At 37.8% G+C, this 23,962-nt stretch overlaps 1 protein-coding gene across 1 annotated transcript in view; it reads left to right on the top strand.

Annotated features, from left to right (window-relative positions):
- The window catches only part of MAML3 (mastermind like transcriptional coactivator 3), a 530,175-nt gene that overhangs the window by 301,117 nt on the left and 205,096 nt on the right, over positions 1-23,962 (top strand). The window contains exon 2 of the mRNA XM_051967557.1: positions 11,989-13,581. Within this exon, the coding sequence (XP_051823517.1) occupies positions 11,989-13,581 (1,593 nt within the window). The remainder of the gene's footprint in view (positions 1-11,988; positions 13,582-23,962) is intronic.

The raw sequence follows: 23,962 nt of genomic DNA, 5'->3' as shown, positions 1-23,962 counted from the left end.
TAATTTTTTCCCTCCTGTCCCCTCACTCCCTCCCCTAGATGGCAAGTGATCCAATATATGTTAAACATTTGCAATAGAATAATAAATTTAAAGCTAGCAGGGACCTTAGAGTTTTTCTGGAAAATGAGACCCCCAGGTTAAATGATTTGGCCATAGTCATACAATGCAATAATAGGATTCAAATTCATCTGCCTTCTCCAAATCCAGAACTGTTTTCACATTCAATACCTCAATTTAAACCTATAACAGAAAATTCTATTAGGAAAAATATTGACAAAGGACACACACCATGCCTGTGAATCCTATAAACCACATGTATGTACATGTATAATAAGTAAGAGGAGCTTTTTTTTTAATCCACTTCACTTCCAAATAATTCTCCCTACCTGACCTTCCACTCATGAAAGCAAGTAGAATAGAATCCTCATTTGTAGCAATGAAGATCGGTGACAATTACAAACCAAATCAACATGTTAAACCCTTCGGACAGTGTATGGTTCTTTCCATGCCTGTAGTTCATAGTTCCCTGAAGCAACACTCATCCCTTTCATTGATCAGAGTTCTAATGCCTTTGTGGGGACCTTTGTAAGCCACAATAATCCCACACATCAGCTTTTGCTGTAAACATCAGAGAATGCAAATTTTAGAAATTGCCATTGCTCCCACATATAAAGGTAATTTTTTTTTGGATGTTGATGATGATGCAGGAGCAATTCATTGTGAAGCTACTAGTAGGATTTTGTATCCACCAAAAAAAAAATTCAGACAGACATTTTCTACAAAATATTCCAGGGGAGGAAGCTACCAGAGTGAGCCATGCATCTGCCACCTCCTGAAGTTTCCAGGGCTACAGTTATCATCGCTCCTCAACACATGCTCATTTTCCAGAACAACATCTCTCTTTGTAGAGCATCACAGTGATTTTCTGTGAATCAGGAAGATCTGACTCAAAGACACGAGCTAGTTCTCCTTATATTGTCACGTCACTGGTGACTCAAATGTCCTCAGTGGATTTCTAAGCCAGACTAGCTGTATTTGATGAATGTAGGGACTTTAAGTGCTGTACATTTCAGTGACTGGCAGTTTGGGGAAAAGCAACTTCAGAGGGATAAGTCGTCCTTGTAAACTGGCAGCCATGGAGATTTAGAACAGACTGCTCATCCTAACTTGTAATAACTTCCACGAGAGGCAGTGTGGTATAATCAGAAGAGTCAAAATATTGCATTTTTATTGCCATTTACTGGCTTGTGTACTTCCCGGGCCTCAGTTTCTCCATCTGTAAAAATGAATGAATTGGATTAGATGGTTTTGTCAATCCCTTCTAACAATTCCATGAACCATATGCTTCTTTACAAAGAATGAGAAATTTGAAATGACTAAGTGACCACCCCCTTACACCATCACCTGCACATGTTCCAGGGGTGCCAGGGAGTACATCTATATATGTGTATCTAATTTTAAATGATTGTAAAGCATCAGAAACAGTGACAATCACCCGTGTCTACATCTATAAATTGGAGAATAGGTTTTGAACTTGAATCTTATATCAGAAAGAACAAAACTTTAGTGAATCTCATCTTTCACAAATAACTAAATGAGGAAAAAAATCTCTCTCTCTGTCTGGCATTTAAAACCTTTCATAATCAGTTCCCAGCTTTACCTTTTAAGATGAATCCACATTAATAGTTTTTAGATAATCCCAAATTCCTGCCAAACAGGCCTATTTACTTTTCCCCTGAACTTTACATTCAGTTTCTAGATACTATGCCTTCGTTTGTGCTGTTCCCCTAGCCTGGAATGATTTCTATTTTGGAGGTTTCTTTGCTTCCTTCAGGTTTCAGTTCAGATGTCACCTCTTATGGGAAGCCTTCTGTGGTCCCTAGTTCTTAGTAATTTCCCTATTTTCCAGTAATCTTACCTATCATGTTTTGTCTCATCCAATAGAATGCAAGCTTCTTGAGGAGAATGGTGAGATAAGATTTTTCAGGAAATGCTTTCATTGTGAATGTAGTGCTTTTGCCCTTGTTTTGTGTGAGTGTAGAGACAAGGGTAGATCTCTTTATAAAAATGTTTTATAAAATTAGGAAATTCTTCATTATATAATATGGCTGTCTGGGAGGAAAAGGAGGTAAAGATAGAAGGAGAAATTTAGACTTACAGCAAAAGATATTTCTGTCTATCTCTATTTATAGATAGAGATACGTGTGTATATGTGTGTATGTAATTTTTTTTAAATTAGGAAAGCAATGGTTTCTTATTATTCCTGGGAGTTCCACGCTTAGTGACCTGAAGGTTGTAATTTATCAGATGTCCCTGTGTCCACTAGCCTTAGTACAGGTTTTCCTGGTGAAAGCCTTGGAGCTACCTTTGTAATTCAGCCATTGAACAAATATTTAAGTACCCATAATTTGTAAAGCAGAATGCTGAGTGCCAGCAAAAAAAAATAAAAAAACAGTTCCTTTCCCTCAAGGAGCTCCTCTTCTTCTAGGGGTTACACATATTGAGTCTGAAATATTAATAACCATTCTGGAGAAGGAGCCTAAGGAGACCCCAATGGGGTTATGAAGAACAGCCCTAACAGCAACAGATGGAAGCACGTGGACTGCTTACTTTTGATGTTGTTATTCATTACAGATAGGGAGGAAACTAGTGTAGTTATTCTGAATGAGGGACTCTCTTCCACCACTGCAAGTCGGTACCTTCTCTGCAAATGTTAGTCTCCCAGAGTCCTCTAGGACAGTGAAAGTCCAAGTCATTTGTGTATTAGAGACAGATCTCAATCTAGATTCTCTCGACTTTGAGACCAGTCCTCTGTTCCCATAGGTTACCCTGTGTCTCATTGATTAGAGGGGGTAATAAAAACACTATTACAGATTGAAGATAAAAATATTAAGATAAAATAAAGATAAAGATATTATGAAAAGGAAGTACCTGGATTCAGGAAGGAGATAGCCTTGTTGTTGTTGAGTCATTTGAATTTATTTATGGGGTTTTCTTGGCAGAGATACTGGAATGGTTTGCCATTTCCTTCTCCAGCTCATTTTACAGATAAGGAAACTGAGGCAATCAGGGTTAAGTGATTTGCCCAACATCACAAAACTAGTAAGAGTCTGGATTTGAATTCCTGACTCCAGGCCCAGCACTCTATCTAATGTGCTGCTTAATAGCCTCTAAACTATCATCTACAGGTACAAAATTTTGTATTTGTGTTTGATCATGATCTGATTAAAAAACTTCATAAGTAGGCAAAGGAAAAATAATTACTGCCACCAATGCTTTCCCTATGATATCTTTATCCTTTCTTTAGTATTTCTTTGAAATTCTGACTTCATCAATGTGGATAGTTCTGCCATTACTGTAGATCTTATCTGTTCCAAATTCTCCTACTGTGCTATTCTCATCAAAGTCTTATTTCCACCATGTGGTTTTCCATTACCCTCTGGGTTACTTGCAGTTCAGATTCTTCCAAAATTAATCCTAATTTGGTGTTTACTTTGATATTAATACAGTGCCCCATCTTCACATAAGCTTAAAATACATGTTTTCAAAAGAGCAACTTCACAAAATTGCCAAAAACCTAAGTCCCCTTTCAAAGTAACCCCAAAACCCTTGCAAACTTTCCCATAGTTTCCAAACTGTGGTTTCTATTTTGAAAAATCATGGTCTAAAACAATGATCCCCAATCCTGCTTCTTAGAGATAGCCCTAAAGTATTACCAGACATCACTGGAGGTACTATGTAATTCCATCACATGACACTGGCTTCCTTGCTATTCCTTGAACAAGACACTCTGTCTCTTGAGTATGGCATTTTTTCTGGCTAGTCTCCAATCTTTGGATATTCTTTCCTCATTTCTGCCTCCTAGCTTCCCTGACTTCCTTCAATCTCACCCTCTAAAAGAAGCTCTTCCTGATCCCCTTGTTTCTGATGTCTTTTTCTGCTGATTATCTCCAGTTTTTCCTGTATGTCACTTGTTTGTACATAATCATTTATATGCTTCCTTTCCCACTTAGTTATTTTTCCATCATGTCTGACTCTTCATGACCTCATTTAGGGGTTTTCTTGGCAAAGATACTGAAGTAACTTTATTCCTTTATATCTAGAGCATTTTACAGGTGAGAAAAGTGAGGCAAACAGAATTTAATCTCATAGCTAGTTAAGTATCTGGGACCAGACTTGAAGTTGGGAAGATGAATCTTCCTAACTCCAGGTTCATACTCTTGTCTACTGTTGCCACATTAGACTATGAATTTTAGATTATGAGTTTTTGAAAGCAGGATTATCTTTTGCCTTTTTTTATAGCCCTGGTACTTAGCAGAGTATGAAGTGTACAGTAAGCATATAATAAATCAGTGTTCTGGATCAGGAAGCCCACAGATAAAATAAACACATGAAACATACCCCCTACATCCTAGTGGTGGCTAAATAAACAAGAAGTCACTAATCCCAGAGAATGGTGGAGGGCCTCTTGCTATTGTGGGGCTTACACACACAGTGGCAAAGGAAGCAGATTTAAAAAAACAAAAACAAAAACAAAAAACCAAGCACCTAGGTGGTGGAGAAAAAAAGAGTGCTGGATTTGAATTCTGACTCTGCTACTTATCTGTGTGGTCATAAACACATCTCTTAATTTCTTTAATGTTCGTTCTCTTTTCTGTAAAATGAAGACATTGGATAAAGTTATCTCTAATGTGTCTCCCAATTGTAGATCTGTGACCTATTATTAAAAATCAATGACAGCAACTGACTAGGTTACTTTGGTCGATGTTACAGAAGAAAATAAAAATTTGTTCCCCCATTTTTGGAAATGACATTTTTAGAAGGTGGTCTGTACAAAAGAAGAAGAGCCTGAACTTATCATTGTGGTGTAGTAAAACTCATACAAAACTTAATCAAATCCAACAAATGTTTATTAAGAATATGCAAGACAAGGCAGATAAGTGGCCCAGTGAATGGAGTACTGGGTTTGGAGACAGGAAGACTCATCTTCATAAGTTCAAATATGACCTCAGATACTTACTAGCCATGTGAACCTGGGAAAGTCACTTCACCCTATTTGCATAAGTTTCTCATCTGTCAAGTGAGCTGGAGAAGGAAATAGCAAATCATCCCAATATTTTTTCCATGAAAATCCCTCAAAATGGGGTCATGAAGATTCAGACATGACTGAAATAACCAAACAGCAATGATGAAATATGCACAACAGTATACTAAGGAGTGGGAATATGAAAATAAACCCAATATTGGGGTTAATATGTATCCCTTGTCACTGGAGACTATGGAGCACTTGGGGTCCAATAAGCTTCTAAGTTGCGGTACAGCAGTAAGAAATGAAATTGGATCCTCCCTCTATATCCAGCGATTAATGATTCCTAAATTTGGAGTAGCTACCTCACCTCAAGGATACTATTTACATCTGAGACAAGGCTACAAGACTTGTTACCACTTCCTGAAATGGACTCAAAAAATATACTTCTTTTTAAGCAGGTCCTTTAAACTAAGAGATCCACTTTTGGTTAGCAGGTGCTCTAAGAATCTCCTACTAAGTATGTGCTGCCCATTCTATTACACAGCTACAAGGCCATCAACTCTGGTACAAACTCATCTACATAGAAGCAAAAACATGGGGTTATCTCATGATGGATGCTGATCTCTGACTTCATCCAAAATATGAAATCCAAGGAGTGCTTCCTTCAAAATCTGTTCAAGTGCTTCCTTCTATGTGATTACGGCTTTCTTGATTGTCCAGCTGCCATATTCCTCCTTCTTACCTCCAAAAATCATTAAAACAACTTGTATTTATTTTATTACATATAAAACATGCATTGTGTGCATGTTTCCTTTTTGATTTTTAAAAAAAGGTTCCTCAAGAGTAGAGAGAGTTTCTTTCTTTCTTTTTTTTTTGTGGTCTTTTTATCTCCAAGTTCTAGCATAGTATATGGTATATAAAAAGTGCCTGTTGATTAATCAGTTGATATGTTGGTTGTCCATGGCTAAATAATTTCCTGCCCTATGAGTGAAAAGTTTCCTTTCTTTTACTTCACAAAAAAAATCTTGTAAATCTTAACATTTTTAACTCTAGGTTCATGCTCAGTTCACAGTTGCCCACATTAAAAGTGCTACCCAGCTGTAGGGTATTACTGTATTACTACTTCTACCATTGCTGCTACTGTTCCTACTACTTCCAGGTAGTAAGACCACCAGACTTTTCCAGGAAACTAAGAAGAGAGCCTCTGAATAAAACCATTATGAAAAAGAAATCGCTTCTTTTGAGAAATTGTTACATGATAACTGTGTGTGTTTTCATAGGCAAAGAGATGAGCAGCTCACTTCAGTTTCTCGCACCAGAACATTTTTTTAATGGGGGAAAACATTTATATGTAATAACTGTGATACAGGAAGAAAGAGGCAAATGTTCAGTAAGAGACTCTGCAGTTTTTCCACACCAGAGCACATGATGCTAAGAAGTTTCTGGTCTTTGCTGGCAGAGAAGATGGAGTATCTGGTTCTGTGAGCTGGGTCACTTCAAGCTTTGTGGGGGCAAGGAAGGATTTCTCCCTGATAGTAGTTAGTCTGCCTGTTCTAAAGCTTGCTCAGCTGCATGTTTGTGTAAGATAGATATGGGGTGCTTCTGAAATATTACTTCACCTCTTATTTCACCTCCCAAGGGGAGAAAAAAGAGCAAACTGAACTCCTGACTCCCTGATTTCTCATAGCCAAAGTAGAGCCAGAAGATGATGGCAGAAACAGAAAATATGTGAAGAATCTTCTGATACCCTTAAAAAAAAATAGCATATTCATTGATGTGTGAAGAAGCTGGAAGTAACCTAGGAACTTGAAATGTGGAAACATTGGATGAATAAACACACACACACACACACACACACACACACACACACACACACGAGACTTTGTGGAGTCAGAACTCAAAAGTAGAAGAAAAACATCAGCTACTCACATACATATTCCCTTAAAATCTAAATTTTCTAAGACATCATTTAGATGGCTTGCTAAAAACCAGTTCCTTGATTGCATCTTCAACAATTAGAAAAACATCAGGTTTAAAGAGAAAGAATATCATATAATCCCCAGATCTAGGGGATCTAGGTACAAATATTCATTTTGCTATTATGTAAAATCATAGATTTAGAACTAGAAGAAACTTAGAGGTGATCTATTCTAAATCCTTACAACAGAGTAAATGGAGGCTGAGAAAGTTTAAATGATTTGCTGACTCTTAATCAGCTGTGTGAATTTGGACAAGTCAGTTTATATGATCTCATGAACTTAAATCTCCATGTATGCCCATCTAGAGTAAGAACTAATTCCAATTTGGGTTGGAAGAATCATGGACAACCTGTTTTCTCCAAAGCCCGCTAATTTTTAAACAAAAGATAATTCTTACAGTTATACAGTTGGACCTGAGTTTTAATCAAGAAAACAATTTTTGTTGTTGTTCATAATAAAGAACATTCAGCAAGATTCTTAGAAAAATAGTATTTTACAACCAGTGAAAGAGGGATATCATTGCTGCATCTGTTTTCTTTTTGAAGAAGTGGAAAATATTTTGATTGTGATTGAATGTTTGTATCAGCTGGGAATTTAATCCTTGGGACAGGCAGAGAAAAGTTTCATGCTTTTGCGTCCTGGATCATAGATAACTTCCTAGCTGTCTTTCAGATATAAATCCATGATTTTGGAATCCTTTGTTCTCAAAACAGAAAGTCAATGGGAGAGCTGCTGTTGTACTTGTATCTGCCCCTTTCCTAGTATTATCCTTCATCTTAACTTCATCCCACCCACAAACATTTCTCTTGTCTCTCTATCAAGTTTTATATAGTTCTACACCAAACTGTTTGTATGTTCGACCCTTCTTTGTTCATTTAAGATAAGAGTGAGATTTATCTGATCTTCACTCCTCCCACCCCTTCCTTCATATTTGAATAATTTTTTCACACACTCCAATTATTAGAAATAGCAAGTTCTACCCACAACTTTCCCTATTTTACCCTAAGAAATTCTTTTTACCCTTCCTCTCCTTCAAAACCCTCAGAACAGAAATGATCCATTCCCCAGAAACTGTTTTCCTTATTAACTCTTTCAATACCTTTTGAAGATTTTAAGCTTCTGAAAAGATACTCTTTTCTTCTCCCCATTAGAACATCAGTACTATATCATCATTTGCCCCCCACCTTCAGAAGTTCAGATAAATTTACTTTTCTAGCTTTCTTCTGATTATTATATTAAAATAAATCTTTTATGCAATTAAAAATTCATTTCCCCCCCAGTAAATTGTTTTTCAAAGTTATTCTTTGATTGTAAAGTTATTCTTGATTGTAAAGCTGTATCTTTAGCCTTTTGGAATATTGTATTCCATGTTCTCATTCATAGTGCTGTGTTGTGTGAAGAAGTTAATTCTTCAACTGTTTCTTTCTGAATGTTCTCAGTATTTTTTTCCTCTGAATTTGGAATGTGACATCTGGGACTTTTTAGAGTTTCTTTCAGAAAGTGATTAATAAATTCTTTCTAAATTCACCTCACCTTTTAGTTCTAATAGGACTTGGCAATTTTTATTGATGACTACTTGAAATATAGTATACAGGCATCTTTTTTAAAAATCATGACTTTAGAAATTTTGAAATAATTCCTTTCTGACCTTTTTTCCCCTAAGTCATTTGAAAAATATATCAAATATCTTTACCTTCTCTTATTTTCATCTTTTGATTCATTTTTAATGTTTCTTGTTTGCACATGAGAGTCATTGCCTTCTATTTGGTCTGTTCTAATTTTTAGGGGGCTCGTTGTCTGGGTAAGGTCTTACCACTTTCTCTTCTAACTATTAATTCTCCTCCCAATTCTTTTCTCCAAGGGTTTCATTCCATATTTTTTAAATCTCTTCCTTCTTTTATTCTAAGTATTCCTATGGTCCTCATAGTAAACCAATTTTTCCTTTCAGTCTCTGCTTACAGTTGTACCAGAGGAATTTTCTTCTTTGGAGGATCACTAAATCCACAATAATTTTTTATATTGGTTGGTGTTTGATTTCCTCAACTTTCCAACTTGAGTTCCTGCATTGGGGCTCCATTCCAGGGCCAGGCTCTGTCCTCTGCTGTGCTTTGGAGAGTACTTATTCTTGCCCTGGGTCCTCCTGCATCTCCCCTATCACTCTCTGGATCTTTGGAAGTCAGAGTTCTGGATCATTATGTATCTCTTGGCATTTCCTACTTGGGATGTCCTTGATCTAATTTTTGTGGCATTAGCACCATGCTGGTCACTGCCTAATTGGGATTCTCTGAGTTTTCCAAGGACTCTTCCCTGGAACTTTCTGATTACCTTGGAGCTTTCTTTTAGCTACGTTGTAGTTTTCATTGGCTACTGATGTTGCCAGTCCATTTCTAATCACATTGGGAGGCTTCTGCACTATTACTATCTTTACTGGCAAAGGAAAAAAATTCTTATTTCCCATGGATTTATAATTGAATTTTTTGTGTATTTCTGCTGTTCAAAAAAAAAAAAAAAGCAACTTACTCTAATTTCTCATTATATTTTGTTATCACATATTTGCCTTGGTATAAAACTTCAGAGGTTTTTTTCTGAAATAGATAAATGTAGCTTGGTATAAAACTTCAGGGTTTTTTTTCTGAAATAGATAAATGTAGAATCTGGATAGTGTACTTGCAAGCAGCCATCTTCCCCAGAAATCTGCAATAGAAGTCTTCAAGAAGACTAGATGATCCCATGACAAAGGGGTGGTACTGGGAATTCTTGTTTAGGTATAGAAGAAACTAAATGGCCTCTTAAGTCACTTCTAACTCGGTGAATCTGTGATTCTCTTTCTAATAAGTAACATTCTTGTATACTCTCATACCTAGAATTATTCTTCCTAAACATCAGATTTATTTTGCGGCTTCCACATTTCTGGGTGTCAAATGATAGACTCTAAATAGGAAGGTACCAGAAAGAACCTAGCTTTTATGTTCTGTTGGATACATAAGGAATGCCATTCACTTAGAACAAAGTAGTGTGTACTTAAGGATACTAACTGGCAGGTTTGGTTACCAGGGCTTCTTCTGCCTCATTCCTCCCTATTTTCTCTCCCTGTATATGTCTTCTAACAACAGGGAGCAAAGCTATTGTAACACTCACTAGCTCTATGTGTCCTTCTCTCTTAGCTCCAATTTGTCAATTTTCTCTTCCAGAGAGGCAAAAGTTGTCATACTGGATCATGAAAGCCTTGTGCATGATATCCTTTAATATATAGTTATAACAATGTAGTTTACTAAATTGGTGAGATTGAATAGGACTTAGGATAGGTGATATGCCATATACTTCTAACCAGGATGTAGCTAATCCACTCTCTTTAAATGAATACTTAAAGCTCTCTAAAGAAGAATATTCTCTAACCTCTTTTGCCAGCTTGTTTATCTCAATTTAATTATGATTTCAATTCAACAAATCTTCCTAACAATTAGGGAATGGGCTGCCTTTGGAGGTAATAGGGTCCCCCTCATTGGAAGTTTTCAATCAAAGACTGGAGTCCATTTGCCAGATATTTTGTTGTGCCTTATGGATAGGACTCAGTGGATGGCTAATGAAATTCTTTCCAATGAGGAAAAAATCCTGTAATTTGTTAAGTACCAACTCTGAAAGATGCTGGTTCTGTATCCTAGACTGATTTGTGATGGAGAGGAAAGAGTCTTAGATTTGAAATCACAGAATCTGGATCAAAATTAAGATCTGCTACTCATTAGTTGTCTGACTTTGAGTGAATTACTTTTTTTTTTGACTCTCGGTTTTCTTATCTGTAAAATGGAGTTATTGGACTAAATGATCTTTATAATATCTTCCAGATCTAAATTTATGATCTTGATTTCTTTGTTGTGGCTGGTCTCAGTTCTCCTTATTGAAATTTAAGCTCCCCTTTCTAACCTCTATGAATATGAGTGATGAATGATGGGCATCTTTCATGTGGTGATAATGTGTATATTTATAGTCTTCTCTCAGCTTACTTTTCTCCAAATTAAAGCATTTGAATTCCATTTGACTTTTCTTAAATTAGGCTTATTTTCCATTTGGATCCTGTTCAAGATCTTCCCATTTCAATGAGACAGTGAAACTCCAGTGAATAAATGTCAAGTTTATGGGATCATTCCTTCATTTGTTGCTAGGGTTCTAGCTAATTTAATTGACCTTGGGGAATTGGATTTGGATTGTATATCTAATGTGTTCTCTCTTCTACAACACTTGATTCTTCATCTCTGTGGAATGAATGAATGAATGAATGAATGAATGAATGAAAACTATATATTAAGCATCTACCATTGGCTAAGCACTGTTTCTTCTATTTTACTTTTAAACTGCTACTGGCAAATTTTATTCTCAAGAGAAGAAGCATGTTGGACAGTCATTTTTGAAGCCCTTACTCATTCTTTGACATGCTTTCTTTGATTTGTGTGTTATTAACATTGGATGGTATTTCAGTGCAAGACTTAGCTCTTTTTATTGGATTCTTCAAAATATCGCATCCTTGAATATTCTCAATTAAAATGTGACAGTCTTAATGTTTTTAAGACATGACTGAATCTTCCCTTCCAAGATGATTAATCCACCTCCAAGTCTTATGCCTAGCATCAGTTTTGACAATAACAACAGATGACTTATTCTTTGCTAAAGCACTGCCCTTAACTCCCACTCACCCCCCAAAATCTATGATTTGTTTTCTGCTTCCTTAATTCTAAAAACAGAGCTGATATGTGGTGGTGGGTCCCCTGCAAGGTATGGCCTTCTTTGCTCTTAGAACCCAATAGTAATCTGGTGCTGATTTAGGAATGTAGTTGTAGAGTTTCTATGAATTTCTAATCCATGTAAGGGATTCTGGGAAGAGGAAGTTTGAAGCTCTGATCCTAGTGATGCTATAATAATAAAATTCAAAGCTATAACCGATGACTTAATCTTTCTCTCTTATATGTGTTTTTTTTTTTCTTCTAGCTACAAGAGACTGTGAAAAGGAAGTTGGAAGGAGCCCGGTCCCCCCTTAATGGAGAGCAGCAGAATGGCGCGTGCGATGGGAACTTTTCCCCAACAAGCAAGAGGATCCGGAAGGACATTCCTGCAGCAATGGACACTATTAGTAATCTGCCCAACAATATGCCTTTGCCTTCTGCTTCTCCTCTTCACCAGCTGGACATGAAGCCTTCTTTACCCTTGCCCAACAGTGGAGCTCATGCTCCAGGGATCATAGAAGAGCTGGGTAAGAATGGCAGGCTGCCAGAAATTAAACTTTCCGTGAATGGTTGCAGTGACCTTGAGGATAGCTTTGCCATCCTACAAAACAAGGAACTCAAACAAGAACCACTGGATGACCCCACCTGCATAGACACTTCGGAAACGTCACTTTCCAATCAGAACAAGTTGTTCTCAGACATTAACCTCAATGATCAAGAGTGGCAGGAGTTAATAGATGAGCTGGCCAACACCGTCCCTGAAGATGACATACAGGACTTATTCAATGAAGACTTTGAAGAGAAGAAGGAACCAGAATTCTCTCGGCCGACCACCGAGACGCCCCTCTCTCAAGAGAGCGCGAGTGTAAAGAGTGATCCTTCTCACTCTCCATTTGCCCATGTCCCCATGGGATCTCCCCAAGGGAGACCATCATCTTCTGGTCCGCCATTTTCCAACGTCTCCACAGCTAGTAGCATCCCTTCTGTTTCCAGTACTCCTGCGGCACCAAATCCTGCCAGCTCACCAGCAAACTGTGCTGTCCAGTCCCCCCAAACTCCCAACCAAGCTCACACTCCCGGCCAAGCTTCGTCGAGGCCGGGAAATGGTTATCTTATGACTCCGGCGGCAGGAAATGTGACCAGTTCAGGTCCCGGTCCTGTGGCGGTGTCCAGTGCGGATTTATCTCCTGCAGAACAGCTCAAACAAATGGCTGCCCAGCAACAGCAAAGAGCTAAACTTATCCAGCAGAAGCAGCAGCAGCAGCAACAGCAGCAGCCCCAGCCACAGCATCCAAGTCAGACTTCGAGTTGGTCCCCAGTGGGGCCCCCATCCAGTCCCTATGGAGGAGCCTTCAATGCAGACAAACCAAATAGCCCGATGATGTACCCCCAAGCCTTTAACAACCAAAACCCCATAGTGCCTGCCATGGCAAACAACCTGCAGAAGACGACCATGAATAACTACCTCCCCCAGAACCACATGAATATGATCAATCAGCAGCCAAATAACTTGGGTACAAACTCTTTAAACAAGCAGCCCAGTATGCTAACTTATGGAAACACGAAGCCCCTGACCCATTTCAACGCAGAGCTGAGTCAGAGGATGACGCCCCCCATGGCCAATCCCAACAAAAACCCGATGATGCCGTACATTCAGCAGCAGCAGCAGCCACCGCAGCAGCAGCCTTTGCCGCAGCAAGCGCCCCAGCAGCAGCCGGCGCCACCGCCGCAGTCCCAGCCCCAGCTGCAGGCTCAGATGGCACACTTGAATGAGGAACAGAAGCGCATGCTTCTCATGAAGCAGAAGGGAGTGATGAATCAGCCCATGACCTATGCGCCTCTTCCTTCCCATGGCCAGGTAAGTGGGGATCTCTGGGAAAAGTTCACCAGTTTGTTGCAGAATTGCCGAGGAAAGCTTGGCTCCATGTCAGGAAATTTGTTCTGTTTGATCTTCTGGTTGGTTTTTTTTCTTGATGAGGATGGAAATAAAACTTAGCAAAACTCTCCTTTCTTTGACTAGTTTGAGACAAAGCTTTTTGGTTATAGTCAAGTATCTGTAAAATTCTCACTCTGTGAGAAAATGAATTATGTTTCCTTAGTTGTTTTCCTCGTAGTAGTAAATTCAGAGGCTCCGGAAGTCCCATCAGTATCTCGGACTGCTTTAGTCACCATTGCAACCTGTCGGACAGCTCTATATAATGTTGGATAACTGGAATATGGATCTGAGAAAGTTAACTATATTTTCCATGATGGAGTCAGGTAGAGTTTGGGGGTAATTAGCACACCAAGCAGTGCCAGTCAAAGCTTTTGTATCTGGAGGATTTCTTTCAACTTCTGCCAGACTTAATGTTTGCCTTCTTTGGAGGATGGCACCAATGGTGATAAGGGGCAATTAACAGGACCCCACCTGAAGAAAGAGGTCTGATAAAAATCAGGATCTAACAGAGGCAGCTGAATAAAGCTGAATAAGGCCCAGGTCTGGACACTCCATCTGCTGTGCCATGTACCAACAAGCAAATTAGGTCTGGATAATAATAGTTCAGGCTTAGTAACTTTTTCCTCCCTCTTTCTCCCAAATTTCATTCCTTGAAATATGAGTTTAATAGTTCTTTAAATTAACTCTTTGTCTGTTTTGCTAAGCACAAAGTTCTTTCTTAAAAGAAGGAAAACTGAAGAAGAGAAAAAGAATTAATTTTGTTCCAAAGTATTGGGGGAGATGAAGAAGGTGATGGTGGTGGTGGAATTTTGTTGAGAAAGCATTTCTTTTCATTTTCTCCTTAAAATATACATAAGAAAAGTTGCACAAGAGTGAGCAAGGAATAAGCTAGGAAATATACTCCTAAAACTGCATCACTTTCACATTTCTAACTTCAATTTTAATTTAGATTGATCTTACTCCTAAGATTTTTTAGGCTGGTCAATTTGGGTTGTCTACTGCTTCTATGTTCTCACTTTAGAGATTTTAGTAGAAAATGGCCTTTGACTTGGAGACCTTAAAGTCAAAATAAAGTCAAGGCAGTACTCTGAGGTACATCTTTCAGCATGAGGCTTGTTCTTTATCTATGAATTTGAAATAATGTAAATAAGCAAAATTATTAGCTTTGCAAATATTTCTTAGAAGATTTTTTGTCTTAAGTATGAAGACCGAGTTAGCACTCTGGATACCTTAGAATCAGCCGGAGTCAGGATAAGCAAAAGTCCTTGGTCTTTATTCTTGGTCTTTAGGGGTAGAAGTGAATTGCATGGACACAGGATCTCCACGACCTCTCCTCTTCCTCTCCCTCCCAAAAATTAACTCTGGCTTGTCTTATTCCACCCCTTAGTCCCTCCTACAATTCTCTATATACACCAATTATCGAACCAGCACAGAATAGTGGGAAGGGCCATTCTCCAAGCATATGCTAATAGAGTATTGTCCAATAGGTAATTAGCCTTAAGTGCTCGGTTGTCCAATCTCAGTGCATCAACTCAAGAGGTTCAGCCCTTTACATTAGAGTTCCTGGTATATCTCTTTTTTTTCTAAAACATGAAGTAGGTTCAGTTGGCTTAATTCTTGTCCTACACGGGAGGCCATGTAACACGTGGGAAGACTCTGAAATTTGTTGTCAGAAAGCTTGGTCTCAAATCTTATGTATTGCTTGATGCTTAACTCCTCTGTAGTTAAGCATCTAACTTAGTTTCTTCATCTGTAAAATTAAGGAGTTGAATTAAATGGCCTCTAATGTCTTTTCCAGTTTTATTACTATAATCCTTTAATTTTTATTGATGATTTATTTACCCCTTAGCCTAACAACTAATATGTGTAAGAAAAAGGACTTGAGCCCAGGTTATTCTTACTTCAAGGTTAGCCCTGCATCTCCTCTTCCATATTTTCTCTAAATTTTAGGATGTAGGAATAGCTACTTAATCTAAGATTACCAGATAAGGAAATTCCCTTTACTGATCGAGGTCATACCATCTCTTATAGTCTTAAAACATCATGTTAAGTCAGGTCAATAAGCAACTCTTTATTAAGTGCTAGGGATATAACAAAAGGCAAACAAAACAAACAAAAAGCCTCTTTCCTCTAGAACTTCATAATCAAATATGGGAGTTAGGCAAACAACTATATGTATAAGAGAGATTGGGGTTAATCTTAGTACTAGCTTCAAGGAGGACTGGGGGAAAAATTGGAACAAAAGGTTTGGCAATTGTCAATGCTGTAAAATTACCCATGAATATAACTTGTAAATAAAAAGCTATATCAAAAATTAAAAAAAAAAGGACTGGGAAAAGCTTTTTGTAGATATTTGGATTTTGACTGAGATTTGAAGGAAGCCAAAAGGCTGAGTTGAGGAGGGAGAGAATTCTATGGTATAAGAACAGCCATTGAAAAATGACAAGAGTCAGGGATGGTGAGAATGTCATGTTAAAGGAACCACAGAGAGATTAATGTCCTTGGATTGTGGAGAATGTGAATCAGAGTAAAATGGAAGAGGATTGGACAGAAGGATTTTAAAAGATAAACAAAGAGTTTAATATTTGATCCTAGGGGTGATAGGGAGTCATTGAGATTTATTGAGTGAGGGAGAGAGTGACATGATCAGACCTGTGCTTTAGAAAGATCCCTTTGAGAGCTGAGTGAAAGAGAAACTAGGGAAGTGAGAGAACTGAAGTGGAGAGATCTACCAGCAGGCTATTCAGTAGTCCAAGTGTGAGGTGCCAAGGGTCTGCCCCTGGATGGTAGCAATGTCAGAGGAGAAGTGGGAGAAGGGAACTTGTATGAGAGATGTTGTGAAGATAGAATTAACAGGACTTGGCAGGTAGGGGAAGCAGAGTGAGAAAAAGTGAGAAGTCAAGGATGACCTGCAGGGTGGGAGCTTAAATAAATGTGAGGGTAGTAAGAAGGAAGTTAGTTTAAGAGGAAAGATAATGGTTCAGTTTTAGATATGTTGAATTGCTGATCTATGGGACATCCAGTTTGGGATGTCTAATAGGTAGTTGGAAGTATGAGAATAGAGATTAGGAGAAAGTTAGATTTAAGAATCTGAGAATCATTTCCATGAAAATGAAAATGAAATCCATGAAAGCTGATGAGATCACCAAGCAAAATAGAAGAGAGAGAGAGAGAAAAGAGAAGATGGTTTATGAGGACAAAGCCTTGAGGAACACACATGTTTGGCAGACCATACCTAGAAAAAGGTCCATCAAGGGATATTGAGGATCAGTTAGACACTTTGAAGAATTAGGAAAGAACTGAGAGTGTCCCCAAAAACCTAGAGGGAGGAGAAAAGAAAGAAAGGACTTTCAATAGTGTCAGAGGCTGAAGGAAAGTCAAGAAGAATAAAGACTGAGAAAAGGCCATTCCATTTGGCAGTTAAGATCATTGTTAATTTGGAAAGAGTATTTTCAGTAGAAAGATGAGATTGAAAGCCAAGACTGCACAAAGTTAAGAAGAGAGTGAGAAAAAAGGAAGTGGTGACATTAATTATAAATGGCCCTCTCAAGGGTCATCTAGTATATATTTGAGGCAACACTTGAACTCAAGTTTTTTCTGGATCTAGGGTCAGCTCTTTATCCACTATACTATGCTACTCCTCATTAGGAAACATAGCATTTTAAATAGATTGAAATTAAAATCTGGTGTTGATCAGGGCTTCTTAAACTTTTTTTCACTCACAATCCCTTTTCACCCAAGAAATTTTTACACAACCCTGGGTATATAGGTATGTAAAATAGATAAACAGATCAAACATTTACTGATAATAAATCATAATTTTGTGGTTCCCACATTCAGTCACATGACCCCATATGGCTTTAAGAAGCCCTGCTGGAGACCACTCTGTTTATAGTGGTTTAGTCAACCATACTGTTTGATAGGTGTAGTAATAGATTGTACCTAGAGAGTTCTGCTGTTAATTTTAATACATGTTACTCCATTAGCTATCTCCATACCCTTTTTGGTAATTCCCCTTGAGCCCAGCTAGAGATAATTCCTTCTTATTTTTATATCTAGAAAGGAAGCATGGTATTATAAAAAGGGTAATGGATTTAGGATCAGGCAATCTGGATTCAAATCCTTGTCCTTGTGCTTAATCTCTCCCTGTGTGACCTGGGCCTGTCACAACTTCCCTTTGGATCCCCACTTTCTCATCTATAAAATGAGCGAGTTGGACTATATGATCTCTGAGCTTCCTTCTAGCGGTAAATCTTTGACCTTCTGATCTTCTCTGAAGGTCTGAAATCTGCAGACTTGGGGTGAAGGCTCTGTGTTGGCTGTTTCTTATTCTGCTAGGTCTGTGGACATCTGCCTTCCCACTTAGAAAAGTACTTATTTTCAGGCACATGTGATTATCAGAATATGAACACACTGAAGTCTTCAGCTGTAGAGGTCATATTTTGAAAAGGCTCAGTCAAGTGAAGAGGGCAGAGTAATAGTTTTCTAGATTAAATCCATACATTCCTCCTCTTTCCTTTCTGCCTTCTCATGGGGTTCTTCTCAGTAGTAAAGAAAGCCAGCATTCTGAGTCCACCATTAATAAGACTTCCCTGTTTGGGGTAAAGATGTGTCGTGTATTAATATGTTTACATGAAATATTAATTCACAACGAAACAAGCATCAAAAGGTCTTTTTAGTCCTCTTTGCAAACATGTGTCTTGTAGTTCAAATTTATATCCAAAGCAGTTCTGTACACATTTAAGCAGCATATATAATTATGCTGCTTGCAGGTACATAGCATAAATACAAATAGAAATTATAGGCAGGACATAAAATATAATTAGACACAGATGTAATTCAAATATGTTTTGTTCTATCGCTGGTGAAAATTTGCCGTTGTCATCAGGAAGATGGGTATTCCGTGATCGTTTTTGTTTTAAACGAAGACTAGAATACCTAAAGCAACCAGCAGGATGCCACCAGACGTTTATTTCAAGATGCTCTGCTTATTTCTGCACTAAGGAATTTGTTTCAGATTTCTCTAAGAGGGTACCTCTTCTATCAGAAATGACTGAATTCTACCAGGCCATTCCAAAGAAGAACAGATCAAAAAGGAAAAAAAATGTAATTTAATTTAAATTTAAATCCACACAAACACACATAGCAGATGCTTACTAAATGTTGAATTGTTGAATTTGAGACAAGAATGTGGCGTGCTGAGAAAAACAGGCTTTTGAGTTAGTCTTGTGTGGATTCAGATACCGACTTTGTCACCTGTGTGACCTTGTGGCAAGTAATTTAAACTCTTTGCACCTTCATTTCTTCATTTGTAAAGTAAGATCAAGCTAGATGCTTTCTAAGGACCTTTCATCTTTAAAAATATTATATTTTGTTTTTTTTAAAACCTAATAATTTAATCAAATTAGTTTGCAATTATTATTTGTCTATTTTCTATGTAACTGCTTCAGGCCCTTATATCCCAATAGAATATAAATTCCTTAAAGATAAGTGCTGTTTTATTTTTATCTGTCTTCTCAGCATCTAGTAGAGGGTCTACCACAAAGTAGGTGTTTTATAAATGCTTGTTTGATTAAATTTCATCCGTTGTTAAGATTATACCCTTCTTTTCTTCTGACTTGCCTATATTAGCTGCAAACTCCAATTTACAAGAGCAGAATTCTATAATTTCTTCTCTTTCTTGCCTACAGTACATCTTTCTCTCTCCCTCCCACATCCCTGTGGTGCTTCCTCCTCTCTGATTTCCAGGTGAGATTAAGACAATAATGAAAGGAAAAAATTACTAACACTATAGGAAAAGGTTGGCATTCCCCCTTCCCCCTTTTAAATTTGTGTGAAAATATAACTAGAGCTTATTTTGTATTGTGTCTTTCTGTTTTCTTTTCTTAATCTTGTGATTTCCTCAAGGGCAAACGCTATCTCTTTTTATTTGGCTAATTCATTTTTTTTTTTCTTTTTGCATCGTGGCTACTATAGTACCATATACTCTAGGTCTACCACTCCATCCACTGTGCCATCTAGCTGCCTCCAAGGAAAGTTGCATGAATAATATACTCAGTCGAAAGGGGAGGGAGTGGCAAGACACTGCCTTCTGGGAGGGGAAAAATCCTATCACCAAGAAAATGGAAGAACAGGTTGAAGAAGTTTTCTCAACAGTAGAGTAAAATGATGAAATTGATGTTTTAAGAAAATTAATCTGGCAGCTGTGTGAGCTTGGAAGCAGGAAGGGAGATACATATAGTAGTCGACCACGAAGCTTTTGCACTAGATGATGCAGACCTGGACTAGAGAAGTGGTTTTACTATTGGAAAGGAATACAAGGAATACAATGCTAGAAAGAATTTTTTTAAAGTCAATGATACTTGGTGATCTGTTGAAGATGAAGGAAAGAAAACAAACAACCAAAGTTATGAGCCCAAATGGCTGTGGTAATAATGGTGTCATTACTCAAAAAGGGCAACAAAGAAAAAGGATGAAAACATGAAAGGGAGGGAGGTGGTTAGTAAAGGTGATGGCTGTGACTTCATCGAACAATGGGTTAGTCTTTGTCAGCAGTAGACAATTCAGAGGCTTATTATCAACGTTGGTTATCACAATCTACCAATTCGCCATTATTAGGCGATTTTTCTGTTTATTTCCTAAAATCTCACTGAAATCTTAACTGCACAATTAGTCAGGGCTGGAGCGAGGCTTTGGGAATCTCTGTGCAAATATATTTTGAAAGCCTTTTCATTTTTTTTTTCTATCAGAATATACCAGCTCTCACCACCATACTAATGAGGAATGGTATCACATGGCATTTCTATCTAGAATTGGTGACTTTCAGATTTGCATGAACTGGTTTATATGAAAACCTACATCCAAGACTGCACCTGAATCCTCACTTGCTTCCATCAGTTTTTCAAAAGCCTTGCATATTGATGCTAGTTGGGAAATTGCAGTGTTTACCGCATGAACTCATTGCTTATCAGTGAGTCAAAAGTAATTTTAACTCCTCTAGGATATTCCATCTTTTAGTGGATGTAGCAAATAGTAAATATAAGCTATTAATCATGACAGTTTTTTTATATCATAAAATTGAATTGGCAGCTTTGCTTAATGAAAGGCTAAATTTATGAGCCCAAGGAGAAATGACTAAAGCTTGATTGTTCAGGCATTGAATTGACTGCTGTACACCTTCATGCTTATCTCTTAGATTTGTTCCATTGGAACCACCTTCTATAGTTGTTTGTTTAATCCACGTTTCCTTAAAATAGATATTCAATACATTTGCTAAAGCCTCTCCAGTGGTGTCCACATCAGAAAGACACTTTTTGGGGTCTATGTCCATCGGTGTTTCACAGTTATTATTGACATCTTATTGTTATTGGTTTATTTTGTGAGATACCTGTCAGATGCCTCTGGAGCAGACGTGATGAGCAGGGATGACTGAAGGAAGAAGGGAAAAGCCTCAGTCAGAAACTTCAAGTTTGTTGTGGCTAAGACTTTCATCTCACTGGCTAATTGCCCTGCTGTCTGTCTACACAACCCTATTCTCTGGGTTCCTTTGTGCACTTTGGATTCTCTCCTCAGGAAACACAAGACACTCCATTGGATATTTTATCTAGTTAAATGAATGCTAGACATCAGACAGTGATTCCAGTATTAGATGTGAGATCAGGAAGCTCTGAGTTCAGATCCTGCCTCAAACATTTATTAGCTATGTGAACCCCAGATTCCTCATCTATAAAATGGGAATAATGATAGCACCTACCTCCCAGGGACATTGGGAGGACACTGGACATACTGAACAAGATATTATTTATAAAGAAAGCACTTTGCAAACCCTAGAGCTATATATAGATGACAGGTATTATTATTGTTATTATTATGCTAAAAAGCAACCTAGAAGGAAAAGAATCCAGCCTTTCAAGGATCATCAGTGCAGCATCTGGTTGCTGTACTGGAGACTCCTCTGAACTCCCTAGGGTGTCATCCAACTTCCTCTCCTTTGTATTAATCTCATATATATTTTGTATTAATCTATTTGTGACCAACTTGTTCCCTTCCAGCAGAATGAACGTAAACTTCTTGGGGGTGAGAACTATTTTGCGTTTGCCTTCATATTTATCTTATATAGAATATTGTGCTTGGCACTTGCTTGGAAGAGAAGGTTAAAAGGAAGGAAAGTGGAAGGAGGAAGGGACCACTAGAGATCTGTTGGATAGAGCTCTAATGGGGCAGCTAGGAAAGCTGGGGTATGTTGTTCCCCAGTCTGATGGCTTCTTGAAGGGACTTTGACTTTGACTTCATATAGACTCTGTTGCCTCATCAATAAAATGGGTATTATCTTTTTCAATATTTACCAAAGGAATGGTTCAAAGCCACAATAATACAACTATAGAGTGGCAACCACAAAGACTCTGTCATGAGATTTCTTTTTTGCAGTACAGTTTCCACAGCTAGATCTCAGTTAGTACAAATAATGAGTCCCATGATACGGTTGCATATATTTGAATTTGCACTATTTGAAGTTATAATTATGTAAATGATGGTCATTGGTTCCAACCCAATGGAAATTCAGTGAGAATGTGAATAATGCAATCACTTCAGAGGATTCATTAACTGCACTAATTGGAACCAAGCTGTATTTTTTGCCAATGTGTATGTTTACTTTTTAGGGAACATAAATGATTATAATGTGGTTGCTTTTGTGAGTTAATCTATGAAGTGATATGCAGTGCTTCCTGTTTCTGTATCCTATCCTAGGAATGAATTTAGCTATACCTCATGCAGGATTTCCAAAGGAGCCTTAGGAGGACATTCTCTGGGAGGCCAGTAGCTGGGTTCCACACTCTAAAACATATGGTGTCATTGTTCATTATCTATTCATAGGCACTTCAGGATATCCTGCAAGGTACAAGACTCTCTGCCAAGATGCTGATCTCCTATAGAGATCTTCTATTGTACTTTGGCTCCTGGGTAAATTATACTCCCATAGAATCGCTGTTCTTGATGATATTCTGGGCATAGATAAGGCTCTAAACAGTCAAAGGATTTTCTCTTTGGTTAGATTTCCAATATGTTGTCACGATTAGTTAATATGATATACGAGGATACATAATTTAAGTATACGTTTTTATTAAGTAAACAGTAAATATTGAACCAGCAGAGCGTCTGAAATGATACTTCCCATTTATTAAGATTATGGAGTTAGACGAGGACATGATTTTACAAATATTCACATATTTTCTGATTGCTTTTTGAATCGGAAATGTTCAGAAATTGGTTTAGAATAAAAGCCTTTCTTGGGCTCATATTGACTCTTGCCCGTTCAGATGAATGGCTTTTTAAACCTTTATGTTTAATCAGATAATGTTTTTAAAGCCAGATAACAATAAGCAATGTATAAAAGAGAAAGATGATTAATCATGGGTAGCTTGTACCCCAAAACTGCCTCCATCTGAAATAATTGATGGAGTTAAAGCTGGATGAATTATCTACGCCTTAGATTAGTACAATATGCGTCTGAGGTAAGCACTTAGCAGGATCATTTTGTTCATGCTTCCTGCTGGGTCAGAGTCTAGCAGTCATTTATTCACTCAGCAATCATTTGTTAAGCTTTTATTTTTGTCCCAAGTGATGGGGATACAAAGACAAAACTGGCCTTGCCTTCAAGGAATGAACTTCAATCATTTTTTGGGGGGTGAGGGGAAGGAATAGGAAAGAACACAAATCTATAAGCATTGCATTGTTTTATATATATTTGCATATATACGTGCATATGGGTGTGTTGTTAAGTAAAGACAAAAATACATGCAAAGTAATAAGAAAGGCCACTAGCAACCTTGGGGATCATGAAAAATTCTTGTGTAGGAGGGAGAAGCAAGCTGTGCTTTGAAGAAGCTAGGGAATCTAAGAAGCTGGGATGAGAGGAGTAAATATTGCAGACATTATGGACAGACTGCTACAGCCCAGAGGAAACAGAACCTTGAACACAGGTAATCTCATGGTATGAATGTCCAGCAATGAAACCACTAAGGGAATGCTATAAGAGCCCTCAAAGGTCATCACACTCAATCACTTCTTTTTTACAAATAAGGAAACTTAGAGCAGCATATTAGTCCTTATGGGTTGTAGATTTTGAAAAGGGTAAAGATATGCAATAGACTTGGAGGTGGCAGACAGATAATGTAGGGCCAAAAGAATCTTATATTTTCTTGGACTTGTATTTCCCTGGCTCCTATGGTGTAATCTAATTGAAATATAATCTTGCAGAGTGATTTAATATGTGATGGTGTAGTAATCTGTGATTGAATACAGT

The sequence above is a fragment of the Antechinus flavipes genome, chromosome 6 (assembly GCF_016432865.1).
Source record: "Antechinus flavipes isolate AdamAnt ecotype Samford, QLD, Australia chromosome 6, AdamAnt_v2, whole genome shotgun sequence".
NCBI classification, from domain to species: domain Eukaryota; kingdom Metazoa; phylum Chordata; class Mammalia; order Dasyuromorphia; family Dasyuridae; genus Antechinus; species Antechinus flavipes.
The sequence above is the reverse complement of the archived record's forward strand: the minus strand, read 5'-3'. Positions and strand labels throughout refer to the sequence as shown.